We start from the raw sequence: 17,678 nt of genomic DNA, 5'->3' as shown, positions 1-17,678 counted from the left end.
TATCACAGAATCTTTCAAGATGCCTTGTCTATACTATCCACAGCTTTTTTCCCTCCCTCACACAACTCTTTGAAAAGGGTTTGCATCCCATAAACACATCAAGACACTCACAATTTAGGTATCTGGGAGTTTTCTTATGGAAATATTAAGACCCAGAATGAACAGTTATGGTTCTGCCAATGATTTTCTTTAATATATTATCTTTTGGGATTGTCCAACTAAAACCAACATTCTCATCCAAGCTTTAGGATGCATTCTTGAATGAAATCCATGAAATAAGAAACAGAATGCATAGCTGAGTGGTTCCAGATTCTGAAGGGTAGAAGAATGTTTTGAGAACTAAAAAGGAACAAATGTCCAAAGTGAATTTACAGCTGCAGAAAAGTCTTTGTGGAACATTTTTATTACGAAACATATATGTATTAGATCAATTGGATCACCAAAGAAAATGCCCAAACCAGTAAATTATTGTATGTATAATGGAAAAAAAAAGCATTGGAGTCAATATTCGCATGCAATGTGTTGGAGAAAGATTTATAGTATAGCACTCTAACAAAAATCCTAGTGTATTTTCATCTTTGATTCTTCTCCTCAGTTAATTTTTTTATTACATTACTATGGAAATAATGTGCTAGAAAGAAAAACAAGACACAAATGAGTGAATGACTTGGCTTAAGATATATAAAACTACATTGAGGTTTGAATGTTATTTGTTAGATCATGGCTAGTGGTATAAAATAAACAAGGAAACAGAAAAGGTTTGTGTGTAATTTGTATTTTATTTAAAGCATTTTTTCCTCTAGAATACTAAAATTACTTGTGTAGGGCTGTGGTTTGGAGACTGAACTTTCTCAGGTTTGTGAAACACTTATCTTTTCCCTGTTCCATAAGGACTGCAGATGGGTTGTCCTTGTAGAGTATACAGTATCCACCTGCACTTCATTAGAGAGCAGCATTTGTACATGCCACACCACAAGATCATCATGATGACATAGCAGCTTCAGAGAACAGCGTGACTAGTGTTTTTTTGGTTTGGGTTTTTTTTTTTGGGTTGTTGTTTTTTGTTTTGTTTTCTTTTTTAGCTCTTGTATCACAGAGGATCTGGCAACCAGTTACCTCCTGACACTGTTTACAGCATATATTGGTCGATTCAGTCCTTTATTGCATCTGCTCTGGGAATTAAAGAAAGCAGCTTCAAGGCAGTAAGGTAAGTGCTGTTGCATGTTTTAACTATAATGTTCAGCTATTTAAATGTAGTTGTAATGGAGACATGAAAAATGTCAGAACAAGTTTGCCAATTTGTAAATTGAACACAAATCAGCAGTTTTAGTGTAGTTAATTTCACAGTTTGCTTACAATAACCTTGTATTGCATGCATTAGTGGTGAACTTTTTGTACAATATTTGGGAAGGGAAACTTCATACACAGTAAAGGGAAAATTTAAAAATACTACTCATTTCAATTAGCCCTCCAGTGGTCTGTTAGTAACAATGCTTTATCAGTCTTCTTGATGTGTTAAATCATTATTGTACTATTTAAATAGGAGGATGCAAAATAGAAACATTTAAATAATTAGTTTGGCTGTTGATGAAAGGTAAAATGCTAGACAGTTTGAAATTTTCATTAAGTTGTCATTTAAATTTGTTGAATACTCAATTAAATATTTTAATTTCCTTTTATACACCATAGCCAGCAGAGTGAAACTGATAATGCCGAATCACAATATTTTTAATATTGAAGGTATTTATTGTTTTCATGACAATTAAACAATATAATGAATGTAGTCAATTTTCAAAGTATTTTAAAGAGTTTTTGCCACTGTCTCTATTCCATTCTGGTGAGGTTTTTTTGAAGTTTGTGGCGATGCAATTTATCATTGTCTGCATTTGCTGTGCACCTTCCCTACTGTGTGCTCAGGTATTTTACAGTGAAACTTGTAAAACAACAAACAATAATTTCCTCAAAAAATGTTTCCAAAAGAAGACTAGCGTGTTTGAACACACTCAGACTTAATAATTCAGAATCATATGGTCCAAGGTAACATTTTGAGTATATATAATGAGCACTTCTTTTTATATTTTTGATAGACTTTTTTAGATTCACTTATTAAGAATCTGCCAACAAGCAAGATAATTGTTCTACATAATATTTACTTTACCACCATAAAGTATTTATACTTTATGTATATATATGTGTATGCGTGTGTGTGTGCATACACACACACGCACCATGCTATATTTTATACAGATATAAGAACACATTCATATGAATCAAATGCCATCTCATTTTTAAGATTTAGTTAATTACACTAATCCATATAAATTTAGTTTAACTCTTAACATTATTTCCAGTGTTTTGCATCATATTGAATATTGCATGTTCTTTGAAGCAAGTCTCCTGTATATGGAATTAAGGGGGAAAAAAAACCTAAGAACCATTAAAACTACAAATTAAAACCAGAAAAGCAATGAAATATACAGTTAAAGCAGACTATTCATTCTCCTATATTAGTAGGCCTTTACTTTTGCCAACAACAATGCAAACATGTCAGAGAATATTACTGTAAGGCCAAAGAGTGCCAGTCCAGATTGTTGGCCATAGCTCTGACTTTCCACGCTTGTAGGGAAATAGTAAGACCTCCCATCCTGAATGTGTTTACACAGAGGGGACCAGCCAGATTTTCAGCTGATGTAAATCAGTGAAGTTCCATTGACTTCAGTGAAGCTGTGCCTATTTACACTGGCTGGGGACCTGTGCCATGTTTTGCATTTGATTTAGTACGTTCTTAGACAATAGTGGCTAACAGACAAATAAAACCATACTTGTAACTCACATTTGAAAATCTCCCCAATGGCATCTCTACCCTATTCTATCTAATTAGGTAATATTTGATTGGCTAAGTGCCTAATTAAAGATATTGAATAGATTTCCTCAATCAAAGCTTAGCATACTAAGGCAGAGCAGAGAAACTTAAATTCATTGATCGGAGATACCATAACACCACTTTAAAAACTCTTACATTCTGTTGACAGGTAGATTAACAGAACCTGCTTGGAGATATTTTAATTCAAGGATTATTTGCCCACTAGAATATAACATGGCTTTTAGTGAGCCAAAAAATGCAAGGGAACAAACTCACGGCATATGTGCTGTTCTTAACTAAATTGCAAGCACCACAGGAGCTCTCAATTGTTTGTGTAGCTCAGAGTATATTGCCACCAGATAAATAATAAAAAAAAGTCTTATTCTGCTGGAGTTTTCCATGGATCTTAGATTCAAGTCAGATGCTACTATGCATACCAAGTTGCATATGGATATGCTCTGAAATTGCTTGGGAACAAGAGGACAATTGAATTGTTTTTTATTGCTATTCATCACATTCTCAACTGTAGTTAAAACACACTGGGCTGGGTCTTCAGCTGGTGTGACTCAGCCTAGGTTTGCTGACTTCAGGGGTGCTATAGTGATTTACACCAGATGTGGGTCTGACCCACTGTGTGAATTGGTAGTAGGACTGTATGTGTATATATATGCTTATATAAATATTTGAAAACACTAACCACCCTTATTAAGCAGTTTTCTGTCTCAAGATGGCATTCCAAGTGCCCTGAGAACAATTTTGCTTTACCTGGATTAGAAAACCACCTGTGTTAAGCAGGTGACTTAATGACCCCTTGAATGGCTGCTTAAAATAAGTTTTACTGTGGGAATCTGCAAGGTCATTTATATAAGTATATGACCAATTTATTCAGTCTATGTAGATATTAGAGAGAGATTTTCAGAGCCAGCTCTTCTTCTAGGCCTTCCAAATATGATGTGGATTTGCATACAAGTTTCCTAGTCACAAACCTAATTGGTACTTTTATAAATTAACTTTAATTAACTCAATCTTCCTTTTCAGTTTTTTTGCATAATTTTATATGGTAAAATTAATACAAAATTATAACTGTTTCCCTCCCCTCCCACTCCATATAGGGACAAGACACATTTCAAAGATGCATCTAAGCTCTCTACCTTTCTTACTGGTATTGATCAGTGGCATTTTCTGCCAATACGACTATGAAACGGGATATTATCCAGATCCAGATTACCCTTATGTTCATCCAATGCTGGGGCCATCTACAGCAGTCTGTGCCCCAGAATGTAATTGTCCTGAAACCTATCCATCCGCAATGTATTGTGATGACCTCAAATTGAAAACCATCCCAATTGTACCTGCTGGAATAAAATACCTTTATCTCCGAAACAATATGATTGAGGGCATTGAAGAAAATGCATTTGAAAATGTAACAGACCTGGAGTGGCTGATCTTAGATCACAACCATTTGGAAAATTCAAAAATTAAGGGAAGAGTCTTCTCCAAACTAAAGAGTTTAAAGAAATTGCATATAAATTATAACAATTTGACTGAAGCTGTTGGACCACTTGCCAATACTATGGATGACCTGCAACTTAGTCACAATAAGATCACAAAAGTCACTGCCAATGTACTGGAGGGGTTGGTGAACCTGACTGTCCTTCACCTACAGAATAACCAGCTGAAAACAGACTCTGTTTCCGGGGCTTTGAAAGGCCTGAAGTCACTTTTGTATCTTGACTTGAGCTTCAATCAGCTTACAAAGCTACCAAAAGGACTGCCTCCTGCTTTACTCATGCTGTATTTTAACAACAACCAGATCACCAGCATTCCTGATGAGTACTTCCAAGGTCTTAAGGCCCTGCAATATTTACATCTGTCTCACAATCGGTTGACAGATGGTGGAATACCAGGCAATGTTTTCAATATCTCCTCCCTAGTTGAGTTGGATCTCTCCTTTAACATGCTGAAGAGCATTCCAACAGTCAGTGAGAACCTAGAAAACTTCTACCTCCAAGTCAACCAAATTAACAGTGAGTAACATTTGCATATTTTATTGTAATGAATAATACAATTAATGCCACTCCCTGCCTAGGCCACAAGAGATCCATAGATAGTGACACTTCTATCCAAGCTGGGCATGTTCTCTCCCCATGTTTACCAGCTTTTACTTATCAGTTTTGTATTTTTCCATTTTGAAACTCAATTTTTTGAAGGATGGTGAGTTGCGGGGGGAGGTTAACTTTGTTTTGAACTGAACTGAAATTAATGTATCATCCCAGCAGTCATTTTAAGCACTGAAAGAAGGGGTCAGATGGGGAAGGGGGCAAGGTGGTGATACTCTCCTGGAAGCCACCTACAAAATAGACTCAATCCATTTGAGTCACTCAAATAGACACTAGTCATATTGGATTGTGCTCCCTGAGCTTCAATGTGTTCCTAGAGCTTGGATACCCTCACTGGAGCTTCAGTACGTCCTTAGAGTCTGCTAGGTTCATTGAGCTTGGGTCTTTCTTAACTGGGAGAGTGTGTGGGGGTGGGGGTGGTAGGGAGAACTCATCCAAATACCATCCTTTTGTGACATCAAAATGAAATCTCATTCACAGTAAATTCTGGAGATCTGGAATTTTCTCTCTCCTTTCTTATGTCAAATAGTTAACAAATGCTGACATTTAAATTGTCATTATTGGGTATCTGAATTAACACCTCATTGAGTTTACACTGCTCAGAGCGACTGCTGTAGGCTCTCTTCAGTTTCATGTAGACATCTCTGTGTATAATTTTCATAATCAGGTCTCCATTTTGGCAGACAATTGTGCATTTACTATGAATTACTAATTAAAAAATAAAGGCCAATATTTTCAGAGATTTGCATCTATAGTTGAACACCTAATCCAAGAAGGACCAGCGTTCAGATGTGCTAAGCACCTGCAGTTCTCAGTCCATGAAGCCTAACCAAGAGCTGAAAGTGTTCAGTTCTTCAGAAAGTTGGGCCTACAGTGTTTGGGTATCCAAAGCAAAGGGGCCTGATTTTCAGGAATGCTGAACACTCACAGCTCCCATTGAAGACAATGAGAGTTGTGTATTCACCTTGAAAAATTGGACCTTTCAGAGTCAGTTTCCCTTCCACCCTGTAGCCTATGATACAGGTAGATAGTGTAAGAAAGTCTTGCACAGGGGGTAAAGGGCTGTTGATGATCTACCCCAAAAGTTTTAGATAGAAAAAAACAATATTTAAAAACTGATGGACTGCATTTTAAACTATGCTTACGTTTTTTTAAAAATGTCACTTATATTGAGACCCAACACAAAACTATTTATGTTAAGGCACTCTTTCTTGTGTCCTTCATTTTCTGAGTCATATTTAGCAATTATCAGACAACATTTGTATTGCATGTCGCTTTGTCTTAGAGTTCATCGTTCCATGCAATTGACCCTAGCCCTAACGTGAAACCATAATACTGGATGTGACAGAGTAAAAATAATACTAATGATACATAACAATTAAACTGTGCTTTTTTACCTTCTAAACACTGAATAATAATGTCCACTAAATGATTGTGATTTGATACCAAGATTAGACATGGAAAGTGAGCTGCTAGAGAGAGAGAGAGAGAGAATAATTTTGAATGCAAATTCTGCTACATTACTAGAAAGAAAACAAAACATTTCTCAACATTAGTGTCTTCAGGCCTTCCTTAGGTCAGATTGCACTGCCTGCTGCAGAAAATGGCCTCAAAGCATATAAGAATTGGCTTGGTATAAGGGAATCCTAAACTGGTATCAAAACAAAGTAGCTAATTCTGTCCCTACCCCGCTGCATGGAGCATGCTGGGGCCACCTATAGGCCAGCAGTAAGGCACTCTGGGATGACAATTGAGTGCAATGAATTCCACTGATCCCAGGACAATGGAAAAAGCCCTACATGGCCATTTTAGTTGGTGTAAGTTAATTGCTAGGTATCCCAGCTAACATAGACTCATTGGAGGCTTATAGGCACCTTTGTCCCCTCCAGTTCTTATACTCAGTGCAGCTGAGGATTGAGCCTTCTTAGTTTAAATATCCTATTTTTAGCAAGGTTGCTCCAGTGTGGATTTTCCTATTTAACCCAGGTCGCAGTTTGTACCCAGACTTTGCTATGCCATCGGGTTTTTGAGTTAGTCACTGGAGCTGCAGTTTGAGTAGAAACAATCTGGAAGCATTCACATTTCTTTGTGTTAATGCAGAAAAAGAAATGTAATTTTTTTTAACACAATGTATTCAGTAAACAAAATACAATAAATCAATTAAATCAAGTTAAGTACAGTCATAGGGCTAGATCCTTCCCAGTTCCACTTGGCGCAATACCTTGGAAAGCAAGAAGTGGACAGACATGACTATTTTTCACCTTTACGGACCCTACCACCTCTCCCCAGTGTTGCAGCTGGCCAGAACCATTCCAGGCCCTGACACATGGTAGAGCAGCCCCGAGATCAACATCAGCCCTGAGATCAACATCTTTTCAGCCTCTTTTTCACCAGCTGGGTCCCCAGTATACTCCCTTCACTTGGGGGCTACAAAGGGTGGTGATGAAGAGCTGAAAATGCTGGACCCAAATCACTGTGGATTCTCATATGCCAAAGGTAACCTTGAGTATCTAGCAAAAGTGTCTTTGAGACTCCATCTGTGCAGCAGCCAAAGCAGTTCAGTGGTACAATAATTTAGAGCACAGACAAAATTTCCATGTGCCATTTTTCATTTGAAAAACACTGAGATTAACTAAAGCTCTAGTGACCAGACTATATGTGGGTGCAGTGCAGGAAAATCAACCTGTGCACCAGTCCTTTAATCCTATGGGCTGAATTAATAAGCACAACCCTTTTGTGCTGGTTCTGCATGGAGTGAGTTCTGGGGTCACTTCGTTTTATGTAAACACTGGTCTTCCCCTGGTCCATTCCAGGCCTGCCCCCAAAATGATTTTGCACAGAGGCCTGTGCAAGATTGGTTCAGACACCATTTTAATGGAATACAGAAGCAATCCTGCCTGGAAACTTGGCCAGCCAAAATTGGTCAGAAAATAGATTTTTATACTCCCAGTGAACTGCACTGATTCCACAGCCAAAGTTTCCTTCTTAGCAATGGAGGAAGTGGCTGGATGTGCCCCATGGTTTCGACTGTCCTGTTGGAGTCCTGACATGTATTTAACTGCAGTCACAGCAGCATGAAAAATCAAAGTGATACCTACTGTTTCCATAGTTTATTTAGTGTCAAATTTAGTAACAATTACATAGACCCAATTCTACAAACATCACTCTTGCAAATTATTCTTACTTATGCAAATAGGCCTATTGATGTCAGTTAATATCTCATATCTGGAAGAATATCAGAATCAGCCTGTAAAATTGTAGAAGCATAGCACTGGAAGGGACCTCAGTAGGGCAGTCCAGCCCCCTGCACTCACGGCAGGACTAAGTAATAACTGGACCAATCCTGACAGGTCTTTGTCTAACTTGTTCTTAAAAATCTCCAATGACAGAGATTCTATAATCTGTCTAGGCAATCTAGTGCTTAACTACCCTGATGGTTAAGATTTTTTTTTCTAAACCTCCTTTGCTGCAATTTAAGCCCATTGCTGCTTGTCCTATCCTCAGAGGTTAAGGACAACATTTTTTTCACTATCCTCCTTGTAACAACCTTTTATGTATTTGAAAAATGTTATGTCACCACCTCAGACTTTTCTTCTCCAGACTAAACAAACCCAATTTTTAAAATCTCTCCTCAGAGGTCATGTATGTTTTTTAGATCTTTAATTATTTTTGTTGCTCGCCTCTGGACCTTCTCCAATTTTTCCACATCTTTTCTGGACACATTACTCCAGTTGAGGCCTTATCAACATGGAGTAGAGTGGAAGAATTACTTCTTGTGTCTTGCTTACAATACTCCTACTGATACATACCAGAATGATGTTTGCTTTTTTTGCAACAGTGTTACACTGTTGATTCATATTTAGCTTGTGATCCACTATGATCCCCAGATCTCTTTCCGCAGTACTCCTTCCTAGGCAGTCATTTCCCATTTTGTATGTGTGCAATTGATTGTTTCTTCCTATGGTAGTATTTTGCATTTGTCCTTTTTGAATTTGATCTTATTTACTTCAGACTATTTCTCCAGTTTGTCCAGATCATTTTCAATTTTAATCCTATCCTCCAAAGCACTTGCAACCACTCCCAGCTTGGTATCATCTGCAAACTTTACAAGGGTACTCTCTATGCCATTATCTAAATCACTAATGAAGATATTGAAGAGAACCAGATCCAGGACTGATCCCTGCTGGAACCCACTCAATATGCCCTTCAAGCTTGACCATGAATTGCTGATAGACTCATAGACTCGTAGGTCAGAAGGGACCAATATGATCATCTAGTCTGACCTCCTGCACAAAGCAGGCCACAGAACCCTACCCATCCACTTTTATAACAATCCCTAACCCATGACTGAGTTATTGAAGTCCTAAAAATTGTGGTTTGAAGACCAAGCTGCAGAGAAATCCACCAGCAGTGGAACCATGCCCCACGCTGCAAGAGAAGGCGAAAAACTTCCAGGGCCCCTGCCAATCCGCCCTGGAGGAAAATTCCTTCCCAACCCCAATATGGCGATCAGCTAAACCCTGAGCATGTGGGCAAAGACTCATCAGCCAGCACCCAGAAAGAATCTCTGAGTAACTCAGATCCCATCCCATCCAACATCCCCTCATAGACCATTAAGCAGACTTATCGCTGATAACCAGTCAATTGCCCAAATAAACATCCAGCATATTCATCCCCATATACTTATCAAGCTTAGTCTTAAAGCAAGATAATCTTTTGCCCCAACTACTTCCATCGGAAGCTGTTCCAGACTCACTCCCTAATGTTGAAAACCTTCATCTAATTTCAAGTCTAAACTTCTATAATTCCATTGTACCATTTGTCCTTGGCTACATGTACTAAACTTAATAATTCCTCCCCTCCCTAACGTAATCCCCTGACTATTTATATATGAGCAAGCATATCCCCGAGCTTCTTTTGCTAGGTCTAAACAAGCAAGCTCTTGAGTCTCCTTCATAACGCAGGTTTTCCATTCTCGGATCACCTAGACGCCGTCTCTGAACCTGTTCCAGTTTGAATTCATCTCTTAACATGGGACACCAGAACTGCACACAATATCCAGTGGGTCTCACCAGTGCCTTATATAACGGTACTAACACCTCCTTATCCTTGCTGGAAATACCTCGCCTGATGCATCCTAAACCGCATTTGCTTTTTAACCCAATGGCATTGGCGGCTCATAGACATCCTGCTATCACCAAACCCCAAGGCCTCTCCTCCTCCGTTGCTTCCAACGATGCGTCCCCAATGTATATCTAAAATTCTTATTATTAATCCCTAAGTGCATGACCTTGCACTTTTCACTAGTATATTTCATCCTATTACTATTACTCCAGTTTACAAGGTGGTCCAGATCTTCCTGTATTGTATCCCGGTCCTTCTCCGTGTTAGCAATACCCCCCAGCTTTGTGTCATCCGCTCAGATATACACCAGTTATACACCTACCTTATAGTAGCTCCATATCGGTTATATTTTCCTAGTTTGTTTATGAGAAGGTCATGTGAGACAGCATCAAAAACCCTACTAAAATCGAGATCTGCCACATCTACCACTTCCTCCCTATCCACAAGGCTTATTACCCAGTCAAAGAAAGCTATTAGGTTGGTTTCATATGATTTGTTCTTGACAAATTCTTGTTGACTATTACTTATGATCTTTTAGGTGTTGACAAATTGATTGTTTGATTATTTCCTTCATTATTTTCTGAGTACTGAAGTTAAACTGACTGATCGGTAATTCCCTGGGTTGTCCTTATTTCCCTTTTTATAGATGGGCACTACATTTGCCCTCTTCCATTCTCTGGAATCTGTCCTTTCTGCCTTGAATTTTCAAAGATAATCGCTAATGGCTCAATTATCTCCTCTGTTAGCTCCTTAAGTATTCTAGGATGCATTTCATCAGGCCCCGGTGACCTGAAGACATCTAACATGTCTAAGTAATTTTTAACTTGTTCTTACCCTATTTTAGCCTAAGATGCTACCTCATTTTCACTGGCATTCACTATGTTAGACTTCCGATTGCTACTAAGCTTTTCAGTAAAAACTGAAATGAAAAAGGCAATTAGCACTTCCCCCATTTCCACATTTTCTGTTATTGTCTTCCCTTCCTCATTGAATAATGGGCCCACACTGTCCTTGATCTTCCTCTTGCTTCTAATGTACTTGTAGAATGTTTTCGTGTTATCTTTTATGTTTCTAGCTAGTTTAATCTCACTTTGTGGTTGGCCTTTCTAATTATGTCCCTACATACTTGAATTGTTTTCTGATATTCATCCTTCAAAATCTGACCTACTTTCTACTTTTTTCCAATACTCCAGTATGGAGCACCTTTAGTCACATAAGAATATCTATTATCTCTCCCCCTTCAAAGAGAAGGCCGTACAATATATAACAACAGGGAAATTGCCAGTGTCAGAGTAAGGCAGAATGAAATGGAACTGCTGAGGTAGGCCTCACTTTCTAAAGTAATTTAAAAACCAACAAAAAACAAACAAAAAAACCTTTATTTTGTGAATCTCCCACAAAGCTTCACCCACTCTCCAATTTTACGTCTCCATTCCTTAGAAATGACCTAAGTTTCCATGTTTTGAAGAGACTTCTAAATCATGTAGGTGCGGTACTTATATGTTTGGTTCATAGGGGCCATATTTTGCCAATGACAATGGAAGATTCTAATAAGCATTCACAAGGAGTCCCCTTAAAGTCCAAATGGGGATATCACCTACCATAGTTTTCAGATCTTTTTCTGTCTTCTTTAATACTCTGTCAGGAAAAAGTTTTTTTTATCTATAAGGTGCAGCAATTTTCCTAGGTGACTTAAGGGAAGACAGCGTTAGTCAGCCTGAAATGAGGGTTAGGGTGGAATTTTCAAAAGAAATTAATTTCACATTGAGATATACTAAATAAAAAATAAGATATTTAAAAGATAATCTCTAACACAGAGGCCCATTGGCCTGTATCCATCTGCCAGCATACCCCTCGTCTGTTTTCACCTGCACATTTCTGTCTCTCTTCATATGTATGCCATTCAGCATTTGCTTTATACCTCTCTCCCAATTTATTCAGTAGGGCCATGCCTTCGTCCCAACATGCCTGCCAACTGGGTGCTGAGCTCTTTTGAAAATCTGGCCATTTATTTAAGTGTCTAAATGGGAGCTAGACTCTTTTTAAAATCTGGTACCAATCACAGATGCTGAATACTAGAAAAATCTAGCTCTGAGCTCCTTTGAAAACTCAGCAATTAAGTGTGAGCTCCTCAACTAATGTAAATCCATGGAGCTCCACTGAAGTCAAGGGAGCTATCGTTTACTCCAGCTAAATATATAGTCCATTGTGTTCAAGGCCACAGATATCTCCTGGCATTAGTCATAGTTTCAGACAATTGTGTCAAGTAGACTATTATTATGATTAATTATTCTTATTATTTTGTGTTTCAGAGTTCCCACTGAGCAGCTTTTGTAAGGTTGTTGGACCACTAACCTATTCCAGGGTCAAACATTTGCGTTTGGATGGAAATAATCTCACTCGATCTGACCTGCCACAGGAAATGTACAACTGTCTCCGTGTAGCTGCTGATATCTCACTGGAGTGAAGTGCCTCCGATTTCCTTATAACAGTCATAACTATACTGCAGATTTACACCAGCATAACTCTTTAAAATTAGGATGTCTTAACAAAAGTCAATTTGCATATTATCTATTCTGTTTGTTAATATTTAGCATGAACCTGGTGAGCCTAACAAAACATGTTTGTGCATAGTTTTACAAATAGTTTCAATTGTTTGTTTCTGGAAAGACAAAAGGACCCTATTCATCCCCCTTCTCCCTCGCATCCAAATCTGGCTTCCAAGTTGGAGGAATATGATCACGATTGTAGAAATCTATGTGCATTCACAAACATGCACACAAACATTGGTGTATGCAGTTTTGCTCAGGTTCTCATGGAAGTCAGGTGTGTTTTTGGTAGAGTACTGAATGGTAATTTAGGGCTGAACTGTGTATGTACACTATTCACCCTGATCAACTTTAATATTCTAAATTATTCACGCCTTTGATATATTTTTAGAAATTGCAAAAGAACAGCAAAATACAATTTAGCAAAATAAATATGATAAAATGTATATGAAAATATATTTTCAGAGCCCATTTGATTATGACATTAATGAGACATGAACGATTATGAAGAAACAAGAACATTTTTAAGGATTTTTAAATTGTTTGTTGTTGTTGTCACTTACCTATATACTTTCATTGAGAGGTTTTTGTCCGCTACCAGTAGAATTGTTATTTCACAGTAAATCATATATACAAGCATTTTTATTCAATTACTTGCATGCTACGTTTAACCAGACTGTAGAAAATAAAACATAGCAAATAGCTCTGTTGTGTCCATATCATTGTCAAATATGTTGCAGTCTTTTATAAACTTGAATAGGAAGTTCAGGTTAAAACAGAAAATTCTAAGGTATTATATTTTGCTGAATTTATTGTAAGGTTAAATAAACTGTTTTCTGTACTTTGTAGTTTCAAAATGTTTTCAAAGATATCATCCAATTATGTCCATTAGCACTTGCGTTTATCATTTTGTCCAGGCCTTGTGGACTGAGAACTGCCAGGTGAAGCATGTCTGCTATAATGAACTGTTAAGCAATCATTTGAAATGTATTTATGAATTTTGTGAACATGAAAATGAAATGTATCAGATGTCACAGACAGTAAGTATAACTCAGTGTCAATCCCTTCTGATACAAAGAAACTAGTGCATGCTACCTGGGAATGGGAAATCAAAGTAATGTGTGTCTTGGAACATACAGTAAAATAGACTTGGCATTAACTAAAAGCTATAATGATAGCTTGCTTGTAAACAAGTACTGTCCCATGGATACTATCTGCCTTTTGACTCCTTGATTATAAAGCCCTGAAATAAGAACTATCCTAATTTTTTATGGTAGAATCATTGACTCCACCACCACCACCACCACCCCGCAAAGAGATATCTCCTGAGTACTGCCAACCCTCAACTTCCAAGAGCATGCAACAGGTACTCAAAATCATGAATTACAAAATGTTTTTTTTTTATTTGCTTTTTTTAAGAGCCTTTGAGGTTTGTGATGTCAAGCTTTTCTCCACAACACTGAGGGCTAGAAACTTACTTAAAAAAAATTAAATCTGCATTTCTTACGTAATCACAGGACTCCAGCAGCTGAGACTTTACAAAAACACCAAATATTGCAGGACTCACACTAAAATTTTGAGAGTTGACAACATGGTCCCTTTGTGTAGGATTTGAATTGGTATATGTTATGGTTTTGATGCCTCCTGCGTTGACTGATAATTTCAACTATTTCTACTATACTTTTGTGATGACCACCATCTTGATTGACACAGGACCTCCAGGGCTAAAAGAATGAGGCTTTACAGCTTAAGTTAAATGACAATTCCCTGTAGGTCAGAGATCTAAGACTCATATCCTCTGTGGACTGGGCACTGAGAAGGACTTGTAACACACACTGAACAGTGGGTTACACTGGCTCTTTCTCCTATTATTATTTTCCATATTTCATTCGTTATCTACCACTGTGACTGTCTGGCATCATTACAGGGTACTGAGGGGTAGAGGGCACCCCTCCATCAAACTAAAGCAATATAGCACCTATGAATCCCTACAACCACTGGAGAATAGCCTCCTTTCCACCTCTGAAATGAGAAATGGATAATAACCATCATAGCAGAGAAGGTGGCTGTGGATATCAGGTACTTACCGTACTGTTTACTCCCTAAGCTTCATAGAGCACAGTCCTGTAGATCTCCAGCACAAAGCTTCCCAGGGGGGCCCAAGGGGGTAAGGATGATGATGCAGAACCAGTACTCACCTCTCACTCATAAAATTTGACACAATCAGGGTCCCTGCAGCTAGTGAAACAAAAAGGAACTATCCGCCCTTTTGTTTTCACATTCTGCTGCTGATTTTCACACAGTGAGGAGCGAAGGTCCATTTGCATTTGTGTGCCTTCTTTTGCATATGCAAATAGACTTAAATACCCATTTTGCACATGTAGCTCCCCAATTTGCACACGTGATGCAAAAACAGGCAAACATAAATATGTACTGTCCCTGGGCTTCATATTACTAAAACTAGGCCTTCCATATAAGTCAATACTTTCCAGACATTAAGCTAGAATGTCTGCATTTGGGAACATTTAATAGCTGATGAAAACCTTAGAAAACTTGTCACTTGAGCTTGGCCCATCCACTCTGGCTGGATGATGGGTTTGTTGACCTTGAGGATGCAAGACGAACCTTTATGATACTTCTGAATGCTGACCCACAGTAGTACCTCCCTGTCTCCATCTGACCTGCTGTGATCTGTGTGTACATGTGACTGAATAAAATATATGATAGATGTATGTGTGGCTGTTTATACGTTGTTTACTATTTCTGTCCTTCTCTACTCTTCACCAGTCAAAATTGCCAACAATGTTTGCTATCACATTTCAAGGTGGAATTTCATGTGTGTGAGTTTGTACAATGAAGACATTTTGATTTGATGTGGATTTTGAGAGATGATATGAAGAAATGTGGGCACTCAATTTCATGAAGAGAAACATTACAAGGTTTCCGGAAATACACAACATTAACTGGTGAAAAGTTGCATATGGAATTTCAGGAACTGATTTTCATCAATTTCATCCAGCCTTTCACAGAGGGAAATGTGATTGACCATCAAGCTATCATTTAAAACAAAAGTATTTCTTAATATAAAATATATTTTCATACAGGGCTAGATTTACCTTATAGACACTACCCATGACAATCCCAAAGGCAAACAGAGCAGAAAGCTTTCATGCTCTTCACTATACCATTTTGTAGAATACAATTTTATCTTCCCCTATGCAGCTGGCAGATACAGCACAAAGATAGCCTCTACATCAGTGGTCTTACAAGCAAAGTATAAGATGAGACAAGAAGTTGATACATGAAACAGGCAGGACTGCAAAAGGTAATGGCAAGTTTGGTAATGTGCAGTGCTTCAGTGATGCACAATGCAGGGGAATATAATTCTTTAAAATTAAACTTCAGTTGACATGTGGCTGTTTAAGGAATATTTCTATTGATATTAGTTGTTAAAACCTGTTTGTACAGAAGCTCAATTTTGGATCTGAATTGGCATGTGTCTATCAGGTTGTGATTTTTGGAGGGAGAGAGGGGTTCAAGTCCCACTGATTTTCAAATGCCAGCATTTACCACTAAACTATTCAAAAGAAATATGACAATACATGGGATCTGTCTCTCGAGTGCACAGGTTTTGCTTAAATTCTCAGTGGAGAGCTTATAGTCCCTAAATATCTTTATCCCTCCCATCATAATAAAGTGTTTACAAAGCAAAAGATGTACTCGGCAGTCCATATCTGAATAAAATTCAATTTCTCTCTGGATCTTGTTATATAAAAGTTTGATATTAAATGGCTAAGCCACACCATCAAAAATGGCAGTTCTCCTTTCTGTCCTGGTTTTGTCAGAGGTAGGACTAAATAGAGCATAAGGCCAGGCTATCACATAGGCTCGCTCTGTAACCAATGGATTTTCCTATTTAAGGCACCATAAGTGTAGCAAACTGGCCTGTGATCTTTGCTGTAAAAGATTAGCAGTTAACACACATCTGGTACACAGTAGTTTTCTCTAGCTATCCAGATACTTATGGATTAGGAAGAATTACCCACAGTTGTTTTAAAGATAAAGAATGTTATCAGCATCCACTGCCATTCTTTCCAGTAACAGTAGTCAAGACTGAAATAACATTTCCATTATCGTTACCAACTTCTATATTCAATGTATTGTAATAGCTCCATAGACAAATTTTGGCAAGCCTGGCCTCAGTCCAGAACTTCATTTTATATGTAAATAGACCCTATATACATATTTTCAGTCATTGAAAATGGATCACATTTAAAGATACACGTATTTTTAATCAATTTGCACTTTTTTGATGCTCTCTCTAAGAGGGCAGCATTAAGAGAATGGAATCATTTCAATGAGGCAAAGCTCCAAATGCACAGCTTGTTTCTACTTCTGTTTAATAAAACAGATTCCCTTTGCCTTTAAGGACAGATACTCTTGTTATTTATATTTTATAGGAATAAAGACACAATACAGGCCAGATTTATCCAGTCCACGAACAGCGGGTGCAAAGTAAGGAAAAAGGCTTAGTGGGACAATAGGAGTACCCAAAGCTAGCGCCAACTACAAGCATTCAAAAAGGAGCAGAGAGCAGAAGGAGCCATGGCCCTGCTTTTCCCTTGCACTAACCAGAGGAACTGGGCAGATCATGATGAGAAATCATATCTATACTCTAAGGGTGGTTCAATGGCAGTGTTCCCTGGAAATTCCACAAGGCATTGTGCATCTCAGGTAGTTATGATCACGCCGCATATTTTTCCATCAGATATGCACAAAGTCCCAGAGAGAGATCTTGATCATTATGGGCCAAAGACTACCAGAGCCAACACAGGGTTTTTCAGCTGACATCAGTGAACCTTGGATTAAGCCATATAACAAAGATGGCAACATTTTCCTTTCGCTTCACCATCTCAGTGGGGTTTGGAATTGTGCAGGGAGCTACCTGTTAACTACTGCTGACTCACTTTAGCCAGCATGGTTCTTTGGGCTCCACTCTGAATATTAGAGAAGTGAGAATAG

At 38.1% G+C, this 17,678-nt stretch overlaps 1 protein-coding gene across 1 annotated transcript; it reads left to right on the top strand.

Moving 5' to 3' along the window:
- The first annotated feature begins 927 nt into the window (after nt 1-927).
- Nucleotides 928-15,388, top strand: LUM (lumican). The gene is made up of 3 exons (XM_032765049.2): nt 928-1,207; nt 3,976-4,890; nt 12,420-15,388. The coding sequence occupies exons 2-3, from the start codon at nt 3,996-3,998 to the stop codon at nt 12,572-12,574; spliced, it is 1,050 nt and encodes a 349-aa protein (XP_032620940.1). The 5' UTR covers nt 928-1,207; nt 3,976-3,995; the 3' UTR covers nt 12,575-15,388.
- Nucleotides 15,389-17,678: the final 2,290 nt, after the last annotated feature.

The sequence above is a fragment of the Chelonoidis abingdonii genome, chromosome 1 (genome assembly GCF_003597395.2).
Source record: "Chelonoidis abingdonii isolate Lonesome George chromosome 1, CheloAbing_2.0, whole genome shotgun sequence".
NCBI lineage: Eukaryota > Metazoa > Chordata > Testudines > Testudinidae > Chelonoidis > Chelonoidis abingdonii.
The sequence above is the reverse complement of the archived record's forward strand: the minus strand, read 5'-3'. Positions and strand labels throughout refer to the sequence as shown.

Bases quoted from the DNA above. Each gene is read 5' to 3' on its own strand.
- LUM (XM_032765049.2), top strand. From the start codon at position 3,996: ATGCATCTAAGCTCTCTACCTTTCTTACTGGTATTGATCAGTGGCATT. The intron at 4,891-12,419 runs GTGAGTAACATT...TTTGTGTTTCAG, and splicing joins CCAAGTCAACCAAATTAACA to AGTTCCCACTGAGCAGCTTT.